The 22,149-nt window shown below is 41.4% G+C and overlaps 1 protein-coding gene across 1 annotated transcript in view; it reads left to right on the top strand.

The window, feature by feature from the left end:
* The first annotated feature begins 5,433 nt into the window (after positions 1 to 5,433).
* Positions 5,434 to 22,149, top strand: part of MTX2 (metaxin 2) — a 29,612-nt gene continuing 12,896 nt past the window's right edge. Inside the window, 5 exon segments of the mRNA XM_058028265.1 lie at positions 5,434 to 5,462; positions 5,464 to 5,500; positions 5,502 to 5,556; positions 18,441 to 18,488; positions 19,477 to 19,523. Of these exon segments, the coding sequence (XP_057884248.1) occupies positions 5,434 to 5,462; positions 5,464 to 5,500; positions 5,502 to 5,556; positions 18,441 to 18,488; positions 19,477 to 19,523 (216 nt within the window).

Raw genomic sequence — 22,149 nt, 5'->3', positions numbered from 1 at the left:
GGTGTTCTAAGAGCTCCACACATAGGACTGATGAAGGGTTTTGTAGGTGGGTCTTGCTCCCTCTCCCTTTCTTAGATCATTCAAAGGGTTTTGGTTTTATTCTGGTGTGGAATAGCAACACATGCTTAATCTGAAAAATCTTTTGGGACAAGGCAACCATTTCCTGCCCAGTTCTACAATAATTCACAGCACATCCCTCTTACAGTGTGTTGCAGATAAATATTTCACTACAGCTGTCTCTTCCCTCCATGCAGGGTAGGCAGTTTTGATCATTTCTACAGGAAGAAGAAGAAAGCACTTTCTTTCTATGCTGGCCTCTAGAAGAGGATTTAGACCCTCTCACAAGGAGCTTTGATGAATTAATAAACCTCCTCAGTATTTACCATGCTTGTCCAGAAACTGAATTCAATTGCAGCTCCTTAATTTTCCAGATAACATCTGTAGAGTTTGAGAAGACTTGCCTAACCAGTGCCTACAGTCAAACTGTGAATCATTATTCTTATTTTCATTAACAAGATGGATCTGGATTTTGCTACAGTATGAGCTACACAAATATCAGGATGAACCTTTACAGACATTGCCACTGCAAGCTGGAGTCCTGATTGCTGCTTTGTCATTTGTACCATTTTGACAATGCAGTCCAGATCCATGCTTTAAAAAAAAGACTTGTGGGTGTCTGGTCAACTAGGGATTAAAGAAAAGATAGCCAAGTATGGAAGCAGCCTGTTAACACAGGTTGGATCCAAGGAAACCAAAGGCAGAGATTGTCAGGAAGAGTAGAGGAAGGCAGGGTGGACTGTGCAGTAGCACAGGCAGGGAAACCAGGACAAACCTGTTGTCTCCCTTCTGGAAGCTCCTGCTTTCAGGTCCCTGTGATCTGAGATTTTGTTTAAAAGTCAAATCCTGATCCCATAAAGCATAAACTGTGTGAAACCTGTTGCTCTAAATGCACCACTGGCATGTGGAAATAAGCTCCATGGGGAGTGAGACCCTGCCATGGTCCTGGGCCCCAGCCTCCCCTCCAGTGACCCAGTGGATCTGTTCAAAGCTCAGTCCAGGCCATGGCTCTCTTTGCCTAGCCATGGCTCCTCCTTGTTTAGACTCTGACCTGTGAGCTGGTGCCCCTGTCCCTGTGGAAGTGCCTGATGCCCTGGCTGAGAGCACTGGGATGGGCTGTAGAGGCTGTGCCCTGCCCACCTGCAGAGCTCCTCTGGGAAGCTCAGGTAAAGCCGGGAACATCAAGGTCTGACTTCAAGATCTTAACTATTTCAGAGCACAGATTCCTCAGCAGCTGCTGGGAATGACAGGGATATGCAAGAGCCTGGGGGCTGGTAACACCTTCAGTGGATAACATAGTGAAGTTTGGGTTTCTGCACAGCTGCTTTGATGTCCGCTCAGTGCAGCTGCAGGGATGACAGATGTGCTAAAGTAGGCCTGGCACCCCTGAAAATCTCACTCTGCTGAATAAAAGAATGCAGAAAAGGAGGCGAGAAAAGGTGAAGAAAATGATTAATCAAATGGCGTTCATACAGTTTGTGATTCCCCCCTGTTTGCTTTCAGAAATGCTATTCTTGCATCCCTTAAAACTCTAATAAACCCTTTCTATCTTCATGTAGGTTGCTGGAAAAGGCATCAGTGTTATTTTGTTTGTCAATTAAGAATGGAGTATCTTCCTTAAGTGTGAAGTGATTAATGTTAGTACTCTGACTATTGCATTTTTATAGACACATGTTCCTAGAAGTCATATCTTATCTTGTTTATGCAACAATTAAACCCTTCTGAGCCTATCTGATTATGAAAATAAGAGAACACTGTCATCAGCATGCAATTAATTTTATTAGTATGAAAATCAATTGTAAGGTACACCTGAACTTTCACAAGCCCAACTTTATTTCTTACCCCATCAGGGACACTACCACAAAACATTTACACCAACTTCCCAAGGAAATGCATTGGAGCTACAGAATTGAGTTTGGCCTCAATTTTGAATTCAGGTTCCCTATAATGTTATCTCCTTAGTAAACTCACAGGACTGTGTGTGTAACTGAAAAATTTGCAACTTGGCTCATGCTTGAGTAGTTTTGGCACCATTCCTTATACTGAACAGTGGACTGCATTAAATGGCTGATAGGCAAACACTTGCCTTAATGGTACACCAAATGTCCTGTTAGATCCATTTGATCATGCCAGTCCAGCTTCATCTGTTTCTGTTGGTCTGTGTACCTTGCCAGACTGTTTAGTGTACAGAGAACCTCTGGCATGGAGTCATGCTACAAACACCCTCCTGCTGCTGCCTGGCACTGGATGTGTTGGCAGGGAAGGACTCACTCAAGTCTTCCTTCATTGTAGAGATTCCCAGCAGCCATAATAGCTCTTTAAAGACACTGACAGGCACCATAATGCTGAGGAGCCCCCAGGATGCCCTAAGCTACACCAGAGGGGCTGCCTGATTGTGGGCCAGGCAAGGAGAAGGCATTTCAGTGCTGTTTTTTCCCCTCATGTCTCTCTACTTCTTGGCCTTTTCTCAAAACTCCAGCTGTACCACACAAGTAGTCTTCAGACACTTCACCCATGCACAAAATTTCTGCACAGTTCTCTTTGACAGATTCATTGCTAATTGAATCTGTGACTGTCAGCATTCCTCCTGTGTCTTGGAAAGGCCTGGCTCGTTAGAGACCTGCTCTGTGGAAATGCAGAGCAGTGTTTTGGGCAGAAATCCCCAGCTGTGCACTGAGAAAGTGCTCTGATGAGGCCTGCTGAGCAGCACGTGCCCCAAACTTGCTGTCTTTGGAAGAAGAAAGGTTATACTGCAACACAGATCAGCTCTGCAGTGTCCTCTACCACCTCAACAGTTCTCTGAAGAGGAATATTTGCAATCAGTGTTGGGCTGATACATCTTGTATCCACCTTAAACTGGACTTAGCCCATAATGTGCTTCATGAACTTGAGAACAGCATGGGACACCTAGCAGCATTCTCAGTTTGGGAGAAACTAATTTAAATGCCTTCATTTTCTGGTGATTTGTTTAATCTTATCTACTGTCATCCATTCATCCATATGGCTAGCTAGACTGTAATTTGAATGGCCAAAAATAGTGTTATAAAGCAAGCAGCTTGAGAAAATACACAAGACCAAAAGTCTTTTGTTGTCATCTATGTCACAATTCCTTTTGTAAAATATTCCTAACAATTGTATCTGCAAAGGACTCATTCTGCAGATAAAGGTATTGTTATTGTTAGCCACACATTTTGTAAAATATTAACAGAGAAAAAGATATGTTAAAAACTACCAAAATAATATTAAGGGAACTAATAAGAACAGTTGCTTTTCCCTAGACAGAATATTAATCCTATTCAAGTTCCACACTATTTAAAATGCAATGTATGTATGTATATATGTCCTAGACCTGTTTCACCTGCAGTTTAACCCTAGCAACTAATACCTTACAGGCAGCCCAGTGGAGAGATGGGCTATGAGAAAATGGAGCTCCATTTTTGGTGTGCCTGTGTAAGCATTTCTCATTGAGGGACTTTCTGAAATGTGAAGCACAGGGAACAGTGTGGTTCTGCTTTTAGGTTCCCTTGAAAACCCAGCTGGAAGCTCATCCTTCTCTGCACTGAAATCACAGGGACCAGCACCTTGAGATCTGCTGTGAAGCCTTTGAAATCCGTGGAAACTAGGGAGCTTTCCATGGCATGGAGCAAGAATTACCACAATGAAGTTTGTTAATGGTGAGGGCATCTGAAGAAACAACTCACACGCAGATCCTGCAGGAAGCCAGGCTTCATCATGAGACTGATGCATTTCCCTGAAAAGCTGGAGGAGAGAGGCATGCTGAATAAAGTAGAAGGTAGGGATGCAGTCAGTTCCATTGCTCCCATCTATTGTCCCTGGAGATATCCCTGGAGGATTTCATACAAGGGGCTCTGCTGAAACAGTCCTTTCATTTGAGCAGGGAGGAGCACTGGGAATGCAGAAACAAAACTACTGCCCCAGTCTCCTGTCCCAGAGACAGAAGCTTGACCGTCTGTGTTCTTCTGCCACTTGTTGGAGGCATGGCCTCAGCACCACTCAGTTTTCCTCCTGTTTCTAATTGTTGGATTTGGCAGCAGATTGCTGCTGATATTTATTTGTTCATACTTGCTAGATTACGTCCTGATTTTTGTACCCTGATTTATTTTGCATCATCTGCCTCCATTTCTGCAGATGGCATCTTTGTATCAAACGGAGCTCTTCAAAGAAACATTATTTTTTTAGTGGCTGCTAAGATATGGATTTGGCCTAGCCTATCCTTAGTTCAAGCTCGGCTTTTTGCCCCATGGCTTGTGTTTTTAGCCTTCTAAGTAGTTCTGATAATGAAAAGACTCAAACAGCACAAACCAGCTTAATTTAGACTCTTGCAATCTCTTAATGTAAAGCCACTCAGCTTCTCAAGACTGCTCGGAGTTTCTGTAATTTCAATGCTATTCAGCTTACAGCTGTAATTAGAAATGTAGCTTTCATCAGCATTTAAAATAATCAGTTCTCTTAAACTTCACTGTTCTAAGTCCTCAGTCCATTGTTCGAATGTATCTACTGGCTCTTCTGCTTTTGCTACTGCTCTAATAGCATGCTTCCACTATCATGTGAAGAATATATTCAATACATTCATGTTTAGAATGATTCAAGAGTAAGTGTCACTGGGGGAGTTTCACACACTTTACAAACATTAATACATGTTTATGTCCCATGTCCTTTGTACATAAAATATTTAAAATTTTACAAGACTGAAATGTTGTGCTATCTGTCCTTCACAGTAAAGTAAGTCATACTTGATAAAATGAGATATTCTAATTCTTAATAAAGTGTGGCTAAAGGAATGAGGATCAAGAGGGACTGCAAGATAATGAAACAAGTAATTCACATATCCTTTATCTTCTCAGCAATCAACATACTGAGTATGTAATTTTATAGCATTTTCCAACACTTAGGTAGTCTTTAAATTACAGATTTAAAACCAAGAAATTTATGGTTGCTTCAAGGCAAGGTATACTTTCCAAAAAGCAGGGTTTGCCTTCTGGAATTAAGACTCCCAGCCTTAAGACGAAGAAAAGGGAGCTGTACCCTTTATATGTAACCCACTGTCCCCGAGACGCCTCGGGAAGCATTTGGGGTTCCGTTCCCTTGTGCCCCATGTCCAAGCTGAGGGGGCAGAGGCTGAGCAGGCAGTGCCCGACCGGGAGCGGCCGGGCTTTGCCCTCGGGCAGGGATAACGGAGGGCACTGACTGTGGCTGCCAGCCCGGGGTGCTCGGGAAACGGAGGGCACTGACTGTGGCTGCCAGGCCGGGTGCTCGGGAATTCCCCCGGGAGCATCCCCGGCGCTCCCGCCCCGCCGGCCGGCCCGGCGCTGCGCCCCGCGGGCGGGGGAGCCGCGGGCCCCGCCCCGGCCCCGGATGCAGTCGCTGCCCCGCCGGCGGCGCGGCCCAGTTCCTGTGCGTGCCCTCGGCCCGCCCGCGCAGCGCCCTCCCTCCGCGACATGTCGCTGGTGGCCGAGGCCTTCGTGACTCAGCTGGCCGGTGAGGGGCGGGGGCGGGCGGGACGCCGGGGCCGCGCTCCGAGCCGCGGGGTGAGGGCGGCGGCGCTGGGCTCCCGCGGCCTCGGTGCCGGGGTGACCCCTGGGATGGGGCCGCGGGGAGGGGGCTGTGGCGGGCGGGCGGGCGGGGGGCGGCCGTACCGAGCGGTGCCGTACCGAGCGGTGCCGTACCGAGCGGTGCCGTACCGAGCGGTGCCGTACCGAGCGGTGCCGTACCGAGCGGTGCCGCACGGAGCCCGGCCCGGAGCACGGGGCCAGGTCCCGCTGCACGGCTCCTCTGCGAGCACGGCCGTGCGCGGCCACCAGGTCCTCCTGTATGGGCTCCCTAATCCGGCTGTGCCGGCGCGCTTCGTTACTTTCATTTAATCACTTCTTTGAAACTGATTCGTTTACTTCAGTGGTCCAGCACACCATGTTTATAATTGCGGCAGCTGGCGCTGAGCCGCGCTGCGTGGGAGGGCTCGGTGCGGCGCCGTGCCCCGCGGCGCGCTCTGTGTCCCGGTGTCCCAGTGTCCCCGGTGTCCCAGTGCCCCGGTGTCCCCCGTGCGGGGAGGCTCCGGCGTGTGGCGGGACCTTTGCTACCTGTCGGTGCTCCCGGGAGCCGCTGCAGCTGCGCCGTCTGCGCCGGACGTGACCTTGAGCTAAAACCGAAAGTGTGTGTCACTGTGGAGCTGTTTAGCAAGAAATTATAAATAATGTGCTCTCAAGGAAAAACCAAAACATGAACCGTAGATAATGCCTGGCTAGGAAGCTCAAAAGCCAGGTAGTGTGTTGCATGCTTAAAATAAGTGCCTTGGTCAGTTTCTCCTTTCTTCTAATTCCCTGTTTTGGAATTTTTGGTGCTGTGCAAACTGCCAGACAATAAATACTGCAAGGGAGCAGTGTGTTGATTAATACTGACCTGTTGAGGAGGATGCTGGAGTTTTGTCTCAGGAGCTGGGTCTTCTGCCACTTGATAGAGGCCTCCACATAAGGATCTCTATTATGAGCGTACCCTGACTTGCAGGTCATGTGAGGGTGGTGACTCTTCAGTCTGGGTCTGTAGAGGCACCCATGGACAAGCCTGAAAGTTGTGCTGGCCTCTTGAGTTGGCACTTGCTAATACTCAGATGTTAGCACAAGCCATGCTTATGTTGAGGGCCAGAGCTCTGCATCCTTAGAATGTGGAGAATAGGGTATTTACTTGCTTTTAGCATATTTTATTTATATTGTGAAATACAAGGATAATGGTGTACATGACTGAATCTTGATTCTTCTGTCTCCTTAGTAACCTTTATGAATATTCTAGAGTGACAGCTTGCTAATACTTACTTCTTCTGGAATTATAAACACAAACTCAAGACTATACTGTATGTAGGCATCTTATTGCTCTGTTATTCAAAAAGCTGTTGTTTCACAGTTTTAAAAGCAGTTATGTGCCTTAAAAATAAAAGATACATTTGCCAGTGGGTTGTGACCTTTGTAGCTTGTCTGCATTAGGCACCAGGTCCAGATTGAAAGTAAATAATGGCAACATTGCTCATATTTGCAATTCATTGCTCAATTTGTTAATATGAAAGAATTTTTAAATTTAAAGGTTAACCAGGATCTTGGCCAATGCCCACCACACAGCTGGATTTCCTGAGATGTTAACACAGACATAGGGAGTATTTAATTCTGGTACTAAGAAAATATCCCCCAGATCTAGGAATATTAGTGGGGAAGAAAAATGGTGTGTCTACAAGGAAAGAATACTGCTTAACAATGACATTGTTTTAATGGCATCTTATCCCATATCTGTGGTGAATGATTGAGAATTTTTTCCATGTTCCTGAAAATGAAATTTTATTGGCTTTTCATTGGGTTCCTGTTCATGAAGATGTGCCTTTGTCACAGCAGTTGAAACGAGCTGCTGCTGCTCTTAACATATAACAGCTATAATGCATAGGTCCTTATGTACAGGTATTTTAGATAATCGGCTCAGCATAATTTGTTTTCTAGAAGTGTTTTAAAAGCTTAGGAGAGGGTTTTAGTAGAGAAGAGGATCAGAATTTTCTTTTACACAGAAACTTTTTGTGTATGTATTTGGATTTTTTAAAAGTATTACCTATCTTCGCTTTGTGTGTGCCTTGTGGATTCACTTCACCATCTCAGCACAAACTGAAACACAGAAAACACCTTCTTCTGGATGTAAGAAAACCTTCTTTCAGTGTGAGGATGATTTAGCATTGGAGCAGATTGCCCGGTGCAGTTGTGGAGTCTCCATCCCTGGAGGAGAGTGGAGGTGGGCAGCCTGCTGTGGCTTCCCATGGGCATCCCAGAAGTGCCTTCCAGCCTCAGGGGTTCTGTGCCCATCAGTTCTCAGTGCTTGCAGTGCTGCAGTAATTCTGCATCCTCTCTGAGCAACATGCATTCCCCTGACCATGCTGGGCACAGCCTCCTGCTCTAATGCTTTAATGGTTAAACACAAGACAATGACTGAATCACCTGTGTGGAGTGTCATGCTTGCATTAGTGGCATTCAACCATTTGCTCGTTCAGAAATACAAAGAGGTTGATGTTATGTCTCAAGGAATAATAAACAAGTGTTTCCATAGCCTCATGAGTTGTAAGCATTCATGAAAAAGAGGCATCACAGTTTAAATCATCCATTTCTAAACTGTAGAAAATATTAATTGAATAATATGGTAGAGAATTTATTTAGAGTAGCTCAGCATCAATCACATATTAACAGGATAGGAAATGAATGTTTATGCTGTAAGAAGAATTAGAGTGCCAGCTTTCAAGTGGTCTACAACATTAATCTAACTCTAGTAGTTTTGAGAAGCTGACTGCTCAAATAATCTCTAAATGATTGTTGAATATACATTTAATTGATCACTGAATTACTCAATAAGCTTTATTTTTTCCCCCAAAATACATTAGTTTTAGGTCAGCGATCAAAAGAGAGAAAATAATAATTGTTGCTTGTCCTTTGATCTCTGGAAAATGACTTCTGTTTATTGCTGTTATGTCCAAGGGTCTCAGGCTGGTTTTAATAGTAAGGGAAATGAATGCAGTGTGAAAAGCAGGTGCCCTTCTGCCTTAAGGTATTTGATGTTCATAGTGAGTCTGCCTCCAGTGTGGCCTGCCAGAGTACAAATAAATCTTTGACATGCATGTTTTGTGCATTGAGACAAGCTTCAATCTGAGTGAGAAAAATTCATTGGGAGCAAAACCTGACCACCTAAATGGTTCCCATTCGTGAAGACATGATATTCAAACTGAGTATGCATTTTGTGCATCAAAATGCACGTAGGTAAGTGTTAGCACTTCCTCCATGTCTGAGGTGAAAAAAAATGTTATTCTTGCTTAAAATAGGTTGTTGTCAGCAGAGATTGTTTAAGCCTGCTGCAGAAGTTCTTGTAGTGAAAAATTCAAGTTTATTTGAAAATACCCAATTTGTCAGGCTACATGATTTTATGTTCCAGAGTCTTTTACATGTGTGCTTTTCATTTGGTAATCAAGCTGAAAGGAATCCCTTTTAACTCCTGTTCAGTTTCAATAAGCAAGTTTCTTATCTCTCCTGCCAATTTATGCTCAGACATGTTTCATGACTTGGTTTTCACCAATCCTTTGAGTGGATCCAAATCTATCCAATCTATTTTTTTGGGTCAGGGAAAACATTACTTTCACAATTATTGTAGCATAGTACATATTTCATTTTGAAATATTGTTATTTCTTGTTTTTAAGCGGCAGCATAATTACAGTTTATAATAGAGCATGCTTCTTTAATTGTTTCTGTCTCCATTAAGACTAAGCAGTCTTTCTCTAATCAGCATTTTATTGTTACATGTTTTCTATTAAAGCAATGTCTTCTTTTCTCATTCCAGAAATGAGATTGCTCTAGAAATAATGGTAACAAAATCAGTGAACCAAATGTAGCACCTCTTTTGATACTGTCCAGTTTGAATTGGAAAGTAAACTTTCCTTGGCTGATGAAACCATGGCAAGTGGTTTGGATGGGAGTGATGTTTTGGAGCCTCAGCTCAAGAGGTCACAGGAAAAAAAAAAGCAAATAATGGGAGCAACTTTGGAGAGAAATCAGATTTTTCTTCTCTTTCTCACTCATTTTTTGTCTCTGGTCCTTGGGTGCTCTGTTCTCTGACTGATCTCAGGCATCAACCTGGTCTGTTCCTGTAGGTTTGGACCAGGTGAGTCACCTTTTCAAAACAAGAATAAATGAAAGAGCTTGGTTGCTGTTCTTTGCTTTAGTTGAGCAGGCATCACATGTTGTACGCTGCTGGGCATTTTCAGCTGTCTCTTTTGAGAGGGAGTGAGAAACTGCAGCTACATGCAAGCCATGGTGAGGATAAAAAAAGTACACACCATGCTCTCAAATTTTTATTATTATTAGTTTGGCATTCTGGTCTTTAGTTATTAAGAAGATGACATAGATATCACATGAACGTGGATGTTTTAACACAAACCATTAGAAGTTATATGTAGTAATAAAGCCCATGAAATGCTCAGGAAGTATTGGAAACATCAAAGGAAAAAATTCCAATGATGCTGCAGAGAATGCAGGACAAGTCTCATTGGGGAGGATGGGAGCTCAACTAAAAAAACTTGGTTTGTGCATTCTGAATTAGAAAGTAAAAATGCTGAGAGGTGGGAATTTTTAACAGTTCTGCCTTCTAGCTGTGGTATAATGACAGTGAAGCCAATGTAGTGTTTGCATTCCTAGCAAGAGCTTCCAAAGCTCAACTGCATGTGTGGTTTTTTTGGCATTTGAGTGCTGTATTGGAGGGACTCTGGATGCATTGGAGTATTCTCACTGAAGGCCTTGGAAAAGAAATGAGGGAGACTGTGAGGGTATGATTAAGGGAGCAGGATAATGTTTTCAGGTTCTGAAGCAGGGAGTGTGCAGTGTTTCCCAGAGGTGAGGGAGAGTGTGAGAGGTGCTGTGGCAAATGCCACTGTCTGTTCTGGCTGGTTTAAAGGCCCAGAGCCCTAAGGGCATCTTCCCCTTGCTGGCAGCAACCCCTGGCTGGCTGCAGAGTGCTGGCTGTCTGCACTTGTACCCTGCAGAGCTCAGCTCATCTGGCACCTCTGCAGGACTGGTGCTGCTGTGCTCAGGGCTATGGGAATGAGACAGTGGAGGGGAGCCTTAATGAAAGGCCGGAGGGGCCAGGGCTGGGTGAGCTGGAATTGTGTGGGAAGCAGCTTTTGGAGCAGCTATGGGATGCTGAGGGCCCGTCTGGTGGGACAGATGTGTGTGGACCAGAGGAGGGGTGCTGTGAGCGAGGGAGCTGGGAGCTCCTTGGGGCGCTCCACAGAAGCGGCGGTCAGACTGCCTGCCAGACATCTTCAGGGGAGGAAGAGTTCAGACTGCCACAGAAAGAGGGGTCACAATCTAGGAGGGCTTTCAAAGGACTGATTTAAAAATGTACATATCTGCAAATGTAGATATCATGGCTAAGAAATGTTCCAGTCCAATAAGGCATTAATAAGTATCAAAGCTCCACTGTCCTGCTCTTCACAGCTCCTGTGCTTGAAGTTTGACTTCTTGGGTCAGGACCAAAGAGGAGCAAGGGAGTTAAGTAGCACAAAGGGAAGGGATTGATTTAGAGATCTATAAAAAGATAATTTTAAGAATTACAGAGCTTCTTTGAGATGGAGCACTTATGCTGAATATCAGAAATAAGTAAAATAGCTCCAGCTTGTCAGGACTTTATAAATAAATCTTTTGCGATCATTTAGCTGGCACGCTGTCTGATTTTTCTGAAGAAATCCAGATGTTGATTTAGGAACAACTTTTATTTATGGACTTGGTTTTGTTGAGATCTTTTTGGCCTCGTCTCCTGACAGGATCTCCCTCCTGTGGCTTGCCCGAGCAGCAAGAGTGCAAAGCACCCTGGAGGATTGAACCACAGATGTGTACACTCCTGAAAGTCAGCTCAAAGACAGTAACAGAATTGCACTAATGCTTAAATACATGCAATTAATAGCTTTCTTGGAGGGTGAAGAAGCAGATTATGTCATGTTAAATGGCTGGTGCAGTAATGTCTCATGCTGACTCTCATAGTGGTACAGCTACAGGAAACTCAAGTTTGAGAATTGCTGCTGAGATTGAGACTTTACATTGAATATCTGCTCAATCAATAATTACTGGACAGTCATGTTTTATTTGAATTGTAATATCTCTACAGAGGAGGCCAGGGACGTATTTGAGCAAATGATGTAATTATTTGATACATATGCAAAGTGTTTAACTAGTGTGAAAGTTGGTTTTCGTTTGGCAAGGCACTATGAAACATGCTTTGGTCCTTTTTCAGCAGAGCCGGCGAGTTGCTGATGCTTTCGTTTTTTCTTGGCTCTTGTTAGTTTATAGGATCAGGCAATTACATGAAATTGATGTGTACCCAGTGTGGGTGGGTTGAAGTGGTGGGTCTTAAGGAAGCTTATTCACAACTTTCTTGTACTTCCTTTATTGATCACTCTTAATGTATGAGATGTAGACATTTAACTGCTTTGGTTCCAAAGTGGCTACAGCTTCACTGTATTGGTCAAAATGTACTCCTCCACTTATTTCCTGAATACTAGAAACACATCAGTTCCTGGAATTTTCTTTTTAAACAATGTATTGTTGCTTGAAAATACAGATTTATGTTAAAAGAGTAAGAACTGTTTCTTTGATGCATTTTAACATCAAATGTCTTAGAAATCTTCCTTGTTTCTGCAGTCTGGGGAATAGCTTTACATGTGTTTTTCGTTTGGTTACTAAATTTAGAACGTTGTGGTCCTTTCCAACTCAGAATATTCTGTGATTCTTTGGTATTGAACAGCAGGTCCCCACCATGTCCCCAGTCTTTGGAAACCAAAAAGGGTAACTTTTCCTGCCTATTGTGATGTTTGCTTCATGACATTTAGAGACTTGTAAATAACAATGTTGGATATAGATGTTGCCCAGATGTAAGACTGAATTTCTTTTTAGTGTTTACTCTTGTGAAAAAGCAGTTTTTAGAATCCTCATTATATTTTAATCAAATCTGTACCTAGGGAGAGGCTAAAGGAAGCTGTGTGAAAATAATGTGTAAGTTAATCTCTCCAGCTGTAATACTGCAATACAGTGATTCAGATTAATGCCAAGTATTTTTGTTTGCTTGTTTTTAATAGAAGATATCTTGGCTCTTACAGCAGGCCTTTAATGCCAAGTGAGCCAAACTGGTAAATACAGATGTTTTAGTGTATTTTTTTTAATGTAAGTTCAGCATCAAAGTGTTCAAGAAAAATGTAACAAAAAGGAAAGTGATCCATGCAAATGTGGTGATTTTAGAGAAGGACTAGTCTTTATTTTTATATGATCCATAACAACTTCATAATATTTCATAAGTTGCTGTGTTAAAGAAGGTCAAATATTCCCAGGCCAGATCCCAGCCTTGCCTACACAGCAGCACACAGTGAGCTGTGTGGAAGAGATTGTTAGTCAGCTGAATACTGCATTGACAGAAACAGAAGGTGTCCTAGAATAAACTGAGAATCATGGCAAACTGAGAATATAGTAAACTTTATTTGGAGGAGATTTGGGGCAGTAATTATCTTGATTTACTGGTTATTAGCCTTGATTCCTATTAGGCATAGGCTGCTTTTATAACAGAAAAATATTCCAATCTGCATTGCCTTCCAAAAATATTCTTGTTCCAACAGAATTCTATGGTATTGCTGAGAGCTGGGAACAGACTAATTTCAAGTTGAGTATTTTCCTAAAAACTTTTAACTTGTTGATGACTTCATTTATCATTCAGGAGGGAACATCTTGATGCCTGGGTCTAGAGCTCTCTGGCTTTTGTCTGTGGCTGGTGTTCAAGAATGCCACAGTTTGCCAGCAAGCTAAACTAGTGGCAGACTACAGGGCAAATCACACAGCCTGCCCGCCCTCCTGCTGAAACTGGCTATTCTTACTAGACCACTGAAGTGGCTAAATTGTTGTTTAGCATATTCCACAATTTAACATGCAAAGTATTTTGTCTTCTCATTTTCAGAGTCTTATTTTTTAAGTAAGAGGATTAAAGGCATAACTGTAAACCATTTATTTCATTACATCTCTTTCATCATCATGAAGCTGCTGGGGGAAGGTGGATAAAAATGTTTGTTTCCCCCATACATCCTGGCAGCACTGACACAGGATAAAGAGTTTCCCAGTAATTCAGAGTGTAGAAGTTGAAATCAAGTTTTGTGCACTCATAAATAGATTCTGACCAAGGAGTTGGTGGAGCTGAGGTACTGTAGAGCATCTTAGTGATATGGTGCTTCCTCTTGAGCAGACTTCACTGGGGGAGTGTTAGTGCAGCCTCTCATTCTTTGAATTGAGGTTCACCAGCGGGCAAGTGTAGTATGTCCTGTTTGAGAGCTTTGGTTGGAACTGTGTAGGCTTCAGATGAGCTGCTGATTGATCCCCTGCTGGTAGTGGGGTTCAGTGCTCTTGAGTCTTCTTACAGCATATTTGTGTTCTTTTCTCTTACTGTCCCAAAAGTATTTGGGTAGGTGAAGTCCTGTTATTGAAATGTCAGTCTGAAACGTCTGGAAACATTGAAATCAAGTTGTTATTTGAATATCTTAATGTTGCTCAAGTAAAGCATTTCACACAATATGAAAATCTGAAAAGTGCACCTAATGCAATGCACCTTCAGTGGCAAAGAATTTGATGTGACTGTCATCATTCTGTGCTTTGGAAGTTTTTTTTTTTAAGAGCAAAAATTATGTTTTTTCTAAGTCATTCTCTGATAGGACAGGTGAGGAGTTAGGAATCTGTTTCAGTAGTTACAAACCTGAGTACTTAAAACTCTACTGGGAATGTGCAACGCACCAGTTCACAGAATTTTCTTCTAATTTGACAACTAAGAACCCTGTTATCACTTTGAAATCTTCAGCATTTTGTATGCTAAACTGTTAATAAGTAAAACACTTAGACTAACAAATACATTTAGCTTAGTGAAATTTTCATGCATTTCTAGTCATCCACAAAACCGAAGAAGATTTGCTGTAGGTTTGCTTGCTGTTTGACTTCCCCATTTGTAGGGGTGCTGTGTCTGCTGAATTCTCAGCACCCAGGATTACAAGGCTTATGTAGTGATGTTTTCTGTGTCCACATCTTTTTAATTCTTATTTCCCTGTTACTTTTGAACTCAAGCCCTTTTCAGACATTGTTAATGGAGAGGGGGGGAATAATCCCACAGATTGTTTCCCATAGGCTGTTTCCTATAAGTGGCATTATTGTTTTAATCAACAAGCAGTGTGGTAGAGAAGTAGGGAAAGACAATAGTATGAGATTTGATTGTCCTGAACAGCAGACAATCCACATGAAAGACTAAATATTTGAATTTGTTAATCATGGGAAAAGTTTCAGTAGGGTGGGAAAACAATTTTTACTAAAGACTGCAAGCCTGCGAGACAGACCCATTGAAAACCACACAATAGTAATTCCTCTGATTATAGAGGCAGAAGGAAGAATGAAATAGTTCCTTATTTCTAAGAAATGTAGAGAAGCTATTCCTGTAAGGCATGCTTCCAGGCAGTTATTTCATCCTGTGAGCAAGTAATGATAAAAATGTCTGTTGCGTAGGATCTAACACATAAATGTGATTCTGTGTTGAAAGCTTCTGAAGCTGAATTGACATCGCATTTGTTAATTTTCTCTTTATATACCGAGTGCCACAGTAGCCGTGGTTAGCAGGGAAATGAACATCTACAGACCAGAAGATTATAGTTGCCGAAGGATAAACTGGATTTGACTTCATTAGTGCACAAATGATAAGTTTGTGAGGAGTTATTATAGCATTAATCAACTTGATGGATTGGAAATATGACAGAACTGAAGCAGCGTGTAATATTAGTGCCTATTATTCTACAAATTATGTCTTCACCTACATTCATAAGGCAAGAGTCATTGCTGCACATTAAAGATGTTGCACACTTTCTCCTCTTGCGGAGACATGTGACAAGCCTTCAGTGATCCCTGCTCCTCTCTTCCCCAGCAGGGCTCTGGTGTCCCTTGGTGTCTGCACCTTGGAACTAACCAGAGGCAGCCTGGGAGCTCCTGCTTGAGTTTAGCTTGTGTTTGGTGAGCCTGCACCCCTCACGTAGCAGTGTGTATTTAAACTTCCTGCTTCATCAGAAAGAAATGTTTCATATTCTAGACAACTTGGAAGTGGGAGAATGAGGAGAAATTGGAAGGTATGGGACAGATAGCGAATGGGTATTTAATTATTTGATTTCCAGAGTATTGCACAGGTATTTGTACCTCTGGTATTGTGAAACGTGATCTGCATGCAATTCTGAATGCATACTGCAGAATTTGTTTATTTTCTAGGATGTAGGTAATTACATGTGAATCTTAATGTGAAACTGATAATTTTAAAATCCAGTCTGTATAGAAATAGTGAAATCAGTTACCTTTGATCTGCTTTGCATGCAAAGAACTGAGGACTTTGGTTCAATGCTTGTGAGCATGTGTCTACCTCATCCAAACACAGTCAGAATTGTGGCCTCACTCTGGAGACTGTAAGGTGCCAAGTGCAGGGTGTATTATTAATTTTCTTACAACAGCTGAAATTTGGAGTTCCAGGTGTACTCATAACGAAGGCTGAGATTTTCGTTTGGCTGTTTGTCCTTGTTTCATTTACTCATCAGAAACATATTAGTACACAACTATGTGTAAGTGAATGCAAAGGCGTTAAACTTTCCTTGTCCTTTCCTTCCCTCAGGTTGGGTGCTCTTGTGTACTGGGGCTGTGGGATAAAGACTTTGTATCATCACTAACAAAATTAGGGTCAGCAGATATGGTTCATGAAAATAAATATGTGATCAGTAGATTGTGGAAGTAAGATTTATGCTGAAAAGGGCAAAAGATATACAAGCAATCTTGTACTTGTATTTTAGTTTATAGCATGGCTATGGCATGCCTTAGCAGCAGCGTGGTTTTGGATTCAGTGTGCCAAGAAGCTGTTGTATATGTGTGTGTGTGTATTATATCTGTCTCCATGGCTGCATATAGCTGAGTGCCAAAATCAGACTGGAATTAGAATCTGAATTTCTTGGAATGTGCCTAGCTCTTTTGTTTGATTTTTTGTAGTCCAGAAATATTTCAGCCATGTGTAAAAAATAGGCGACTTCCAGTTTGGGCTGGAATCCAAGAATTAGTTATAAATCTGACATTTCAGTCAGAAGAGGATCAGGCAAAAAGTTTTAGTAGGAATGGGCCCATGCAACTGAAGGTCTCTGTACCTTTTTGGGCATGTAAAAAGGATGTTTTCACTGTTTGGCTGGAGCATTTACAAGATCATTGTACCTTTGTCAGTTAGTTACTTCTGTAAGTATCTCAGAGTCCAGAACTGATAATTTTGCTAAAATGTAGTAATAACATTCTTATTTTCCTCCTTCCATTTGCTCCTGCAAGACTTCAGTGGACTTGAAGAAATGTATATTAGATAAATTATTTTAAATGCTTAGGGTTGTAGTACTGCAGATGCTATCTTAGTTGCTTTTTATTTAAAGATGTAGAGTACTTCCACGTCAAGAATTTTTACTTCAGGGCAAAACTTTAGTGGTGGGGTGTAAAACCAATAACTGCTACAATAAAACATAAAACATTTTTCCATGACACTTAAATGTGATTAGTTGCTTTCTCATGCCCATACTAGTATCACTGATAGGCTCTGTGCCTTAATGTTAGAGGCAGTGACCTTCACAAAACTGTGTACAGTGTTTTAAGCTTTACATTTTGTGTGACTCCCATAAAAGTTAATACTTCATGAGTATCCAAAAGGAATGATAGTTAGAAAATTGTGCACTTTTTCAGTTTGAGTTCTAAAGGCAAAGATTCAAAGCCTTACTTAAGCTGGTGACATATTTATGCTTGATCCACACATAGCTATTTATACACATTATTGCTTTAAAAAATAATTTACATGATTAGAGCATAAATTTTGATTACAAATGGCTGTTTTGGGTAGAATGCAAGGTTTGAACTGATATTTAAAAACAGTATTTTTAATTAGACATTAACAAGGAATGTAATGGATACAAAAAATGTTATGAACTGTTACCTTAATGCTACCATTAACAGTAAATTGGTACTGATTATTATTTTTGTCTTCCCTTACATTCATATGGTGCATGATTGATTACATGCAATGGTTCTCAACTGGAGGATGTGATTGTCTTATTTCCTTGCCTCATTTTTTTAGCAACTGCTCAACTGTTTTGAACTGATGATTCAGTTTCTTGAATGCATATTGACATTCCCATTTTAGGGTTGAGCAGTACATATCTTAAAGCTATAGGCAGCTCTGGTCGTCCTGCTCTGGTGGGCAGAGTTTTGAGATGCCTGGGCTCCAGGTTCTGTGGGTATTACATAGGATCATGAGGATGCAACTTTAAAAGGCAGAAAGCTTTCTTCTATTTCCTTAAAGCATTCTTCACACACTGGAAGTTTGTGCTTCTTTCCTCTCTGTCTTGTTCTGTTCTCTCCAGAATTCTTCATTTAGTACCTTAATAAATAGTTGCTCTTGGGAGTGGCCAGGATTAGGATGGGAAGTGGCCAGAATTAGGAAGGGAAAATAGCTGCATCAGTAGCCTCAGAATTACAAGGCCGTTCTGTAATGTAGCTGGAATTTTACTCTTCCTGAAACATTCCATTCTGGGACTTCCTTCTCCATGATGAACCCCTGTGAGCAGGAGAGAAGTACAGCAGGAGAGCTTGTCAGTGGGACATTTTTAGGGCAGGCTAAATATTGCATCATCATCTTTGCACTCTAAATTCTTGCTCTGGGTAACACTCATGTTCAGTTAGCATTTATAAGCACATTGGTATTCAGCTTGCTCAATTAATATCTTCTCTTTCCACAGCCGCAGAGCCTTGGCCTGAAAATGCTGCATTGTATCAGCAACTGAAGGGTAGGTACACTGGTTTGGGCAATTAATAATTACCTTATTTTTAGAAAACACATTAAATATGCACTAAGATAATTAACTGCAAGGAAGCACAGAAACTGTTAAAGTAGTCCTTGGTGTTTTTTTGTTTGGTCAGAGGTTTTAGTTATGCTTGGATCTGCCAATATAAACCAGCTATTCATGGCCTACAAGGTCCTTGGTTTATTATTGACTCATTATATTGGCTGCTGTAGCCAGTGTAAAATGATGTGGTTGCAGGCACAGTTGGCAGATTTACTGCACCAATAGCTGAGGCAGCAGATTTTTGAAGTCTTGTGGTAAAGTAGGCTCTCAGTAAAAAGGAACTGTTAAAATGTATAGGCTAGGATGGTTCACTCTCCCTTTAGCAGCTCTTCATATATCATCAGATCACATTATGGCCCCCATTTGGGGCTCAGCAGCCTGCTACAGTTGTCAGAAGACTGCAAAGTAATGAAGACTAATAGGTAGCAGCTCTAGTCTTCTAAGCATGGAATTTTTATTGCAGTGAACTTGTCATCTTTCTTTTGTGTGACAGACCTAGACACAGTGTGCAATATTAGCTGCAAGCTGCTTTTATAGGTTTCTGAATACTTCTACTTTTTAGCCAGAGGAGATATGAAGATGCGATTTTATTTAACCTTGATTAGAAGGAGAGTAATTGGCATAAAAGTCAGGCATTTGCTTTTTCTCTTGTAGTGTTTTTCATTTTTTTAATTGAACATTGGTGATAATATATGATAAGTGCAATTGCATTTGTGGGAGAAAAATTCCTGGGGTTTTTTCCCGTTTTTTAATATTTATATTATAGATTTTCTAGTCCAGCTGCATAATAATTATATATGTGCTCCTTGTTTTACGCATAAGAAATGCAACCCAGCATCATTTACAGTTACAGGTCAGTAGCTAAATGGGCGCTGTGTTTTTGTAATTGTGTGGTTTATTTTTTCTTCTTTTTTTTTTCTTTCAACAGAGGACCAAATTCTGCTTTCTGATAATGCATCTTCCCTTGCTGTTCAGGTAAAATATCATATTTTCTAAACTAAAGATGTTAAAACAATTGTATTTTTAAAATTATTATCTAGGTAACATAACGATACTTAGTTAAAAGATTAATTTAAGAATTATTTCTGCCAAAATGAATGACTTACTTCCTGCCTCTGATTTGCTTTATGTTGTCATTGAAGTGGCAGAGCCTAGAGGATTTGAGGATTTTGAAAGTCCTATGTAGAGTTCTGCTCCTTTTATTCCTGTTTATATTGGTCTATGTACAGTATCTGCTTGCCTACTCACTCTGGGAACTGCATGGTTCATACCTTTTGTCACTTGCTGTGCATGTTTGTCTTGTAGCACCTTGCATGATGTTTGCCAGTCATTTCATTCTCATAGCTAGTACTATGCCCAAATATGCCCAAACGCAGGGCATATTTGCTTCATGCTGTGAGCATCACGTCTTTCTGTGTCTCTGGTAGGTTTTTTTTCAATTTCATCATGTGTACAGGCTGGAGCTCCAATGTGGTTTTTAGAAATAGTCCATATAATTGACAAACTTGCACCTGTAATTGACTTAATAGCACCTCTGTGGCTGTGAAGTCCGTGTAATCTCCATTAACCTGTTAGGTTCAGTAACCCCAAATCTCAAGGGGACGTTTTCCCCGTTAGGAGCAAAGGCCTGGCTGTCAGAGTGGTGGGGAGCAGGATGTCTGTAAGGTTCTTGTCCTTCAGAGCAGTTTTGTGGCTGCTTTGATTAGCAGGGAGTTGCACTGTTCTCCTGTGCCTTGCTTTTTGTGTGTGGTCTAGCTCAGAGAAGCTTCAGCATGCAGTCTTTGAGGGCTGTCCAGAGAGGTCACATTTCATTACCAAAAATGGGACACGTGGAGATGGTAACTGATATTACTGGGGAAAAGGTTAGGATCACTTGATCATGGTAACTACTTCCAGGATCTCTTAACTTTTCCTTCCAGTCTGGCACTCTAGGAGATAGCTCTAAGAGTAAATTCGATCACAGGAAGAAGATAGCTTTATCCTTTGCTGGAAAGAGGAATCACCTCTGATACACCTAATAAATGGGGCAGTATTTATTGGTTTGAGTAGTATGTTTTATATTGATCTCAGTGTTCCTTTTTACCCCAACAACTGTATTTTGGTGGTTCTCATGAATTTCCTTCCCATCTAGCAATACATGTATATGTGGCTTGTATTTAAAACACAACCCCCCCATCTCACCAACAAAATAACCCTAAAATTTCCTTTTCTAATGCATCATTTTTCTTTACTGTTTCTAGTACATTGTTATCCTACACATGTCACTTAGATGATAAATTAACTATAATATATTAAAAATCCTTGTTTTTCTTCAATATTCTCTAGCTGGACAGCTGATAGTAGCCATGACTATAAATATGGCTCTGGTGGATATCTGATCTTAAACTTTATAGAATAATTCTGTATTGAGGAATTGTATCAATTTTGAAGAATCTGTGTAACATGGTTTTGACAGGGAGAGGATAACTATTCTTGGTGTCTTTGATCCATTTTGAAATGATATTAGGATGTGTAGTGATCAGAGAGGTTTAAATACATCAGTGTGTTTTGCATAAGGAATTTGCTTTTTATTTTGTTGAGAGATTGTTTGTCTGTTTATTGGTTTTGTTTTTTTTTTTTTAAGGAGGTGGTGGGAGTTGGGGGATGTGTGTCTTTCTCAAAGGAAAATTTGGGAATGAGGAATAGGAGGAGAAATAGGAGCTGGTACCTGGGACTTCTTTCCTACTACTGTAATTCTTTTTCCCCCTGTTACTGATTAGGGATGCATCAATATCACCAGAGGAGATACATAGCTTGTTTGAGGTTGTTGAACTTCCATGTGGTGAAAACATCAGAAATTTGAGTCGAAAGCATGTGGAGTCAGCCATCACCAAATCTTTAAGAAACATGGTTTAACCGCAAGACTCTGAATGTGCTGTAGCCAGTCTTTCAGGTATTTTATAAAATCTCTTGTAGCACCTCTTTGTAAAGCCGCTCTCAGGTCTCAGAGGGACATACATGCTGATATCTACACATAAAATAACACATGCCGTCCAGTGCCATAGTAAGTAACAGCTGGAGTAAAACTTGACTGTTTCACAGTTGCCATCCCTGCAACACAGATGGCCTTGCAGGTACTGCTGGTTGAGGGAGCAGAGCAAGCTGCTCTCACTGCAGATGTAATTAATGAGTAGAGAGGGCTGCAGGTTGAATATAGGAAGTTGGTTGAGTCTTGCTGTTTTAATAATGATTGGACGTACAACTTCTCATTGGGCAATCAAATCTGGACTCTTAATAACACATGTCAGATGAGCGAAAGGATGACAGTCTTCTGGGAATTGCTGAGTAACTGTGCTGGTGCTTATAGTAGTTAAAAACCAACCAAACACAAAAATTGTTCTCATCTTGTGGAACTTCTCTGGTAGGGTTGTTTATTTTTGTTTGTTTGTTTTTTAATTCCTATTCTGCTCATTGTTTATTTCGGAATCAGACTAATTTAGTGATTTCTTTGGCTTTTACTGCGTTCAGATTCTTGGTATTTTCTGAAAATACACCATAACTTCAAGTAGCAAGTGCATTATCTCTGGTACGTCTTGGTGTTTGCACTTCTTGCTTGTTAACT

This window comes from Melospiza georgiana, chromosome 7 (assembly GCF_028018845.1).
Source record: "Melospiza georgiana isolate bMelGeo1 chromosome 7, bMelGeo1.pri, whole genome shotgun sequence".
Lineage (NCBI taxonomy): Eukaryota > Metazoa > Chordata > Aves > Passeriformes > Passerellidae > Melospiza > Melospiza georgiana.
The sequence above is the reverse complement of the archived record's forward strand: the minus strand, read 5'-3'. Positions and strand labels throughout refer to the sequence as shown.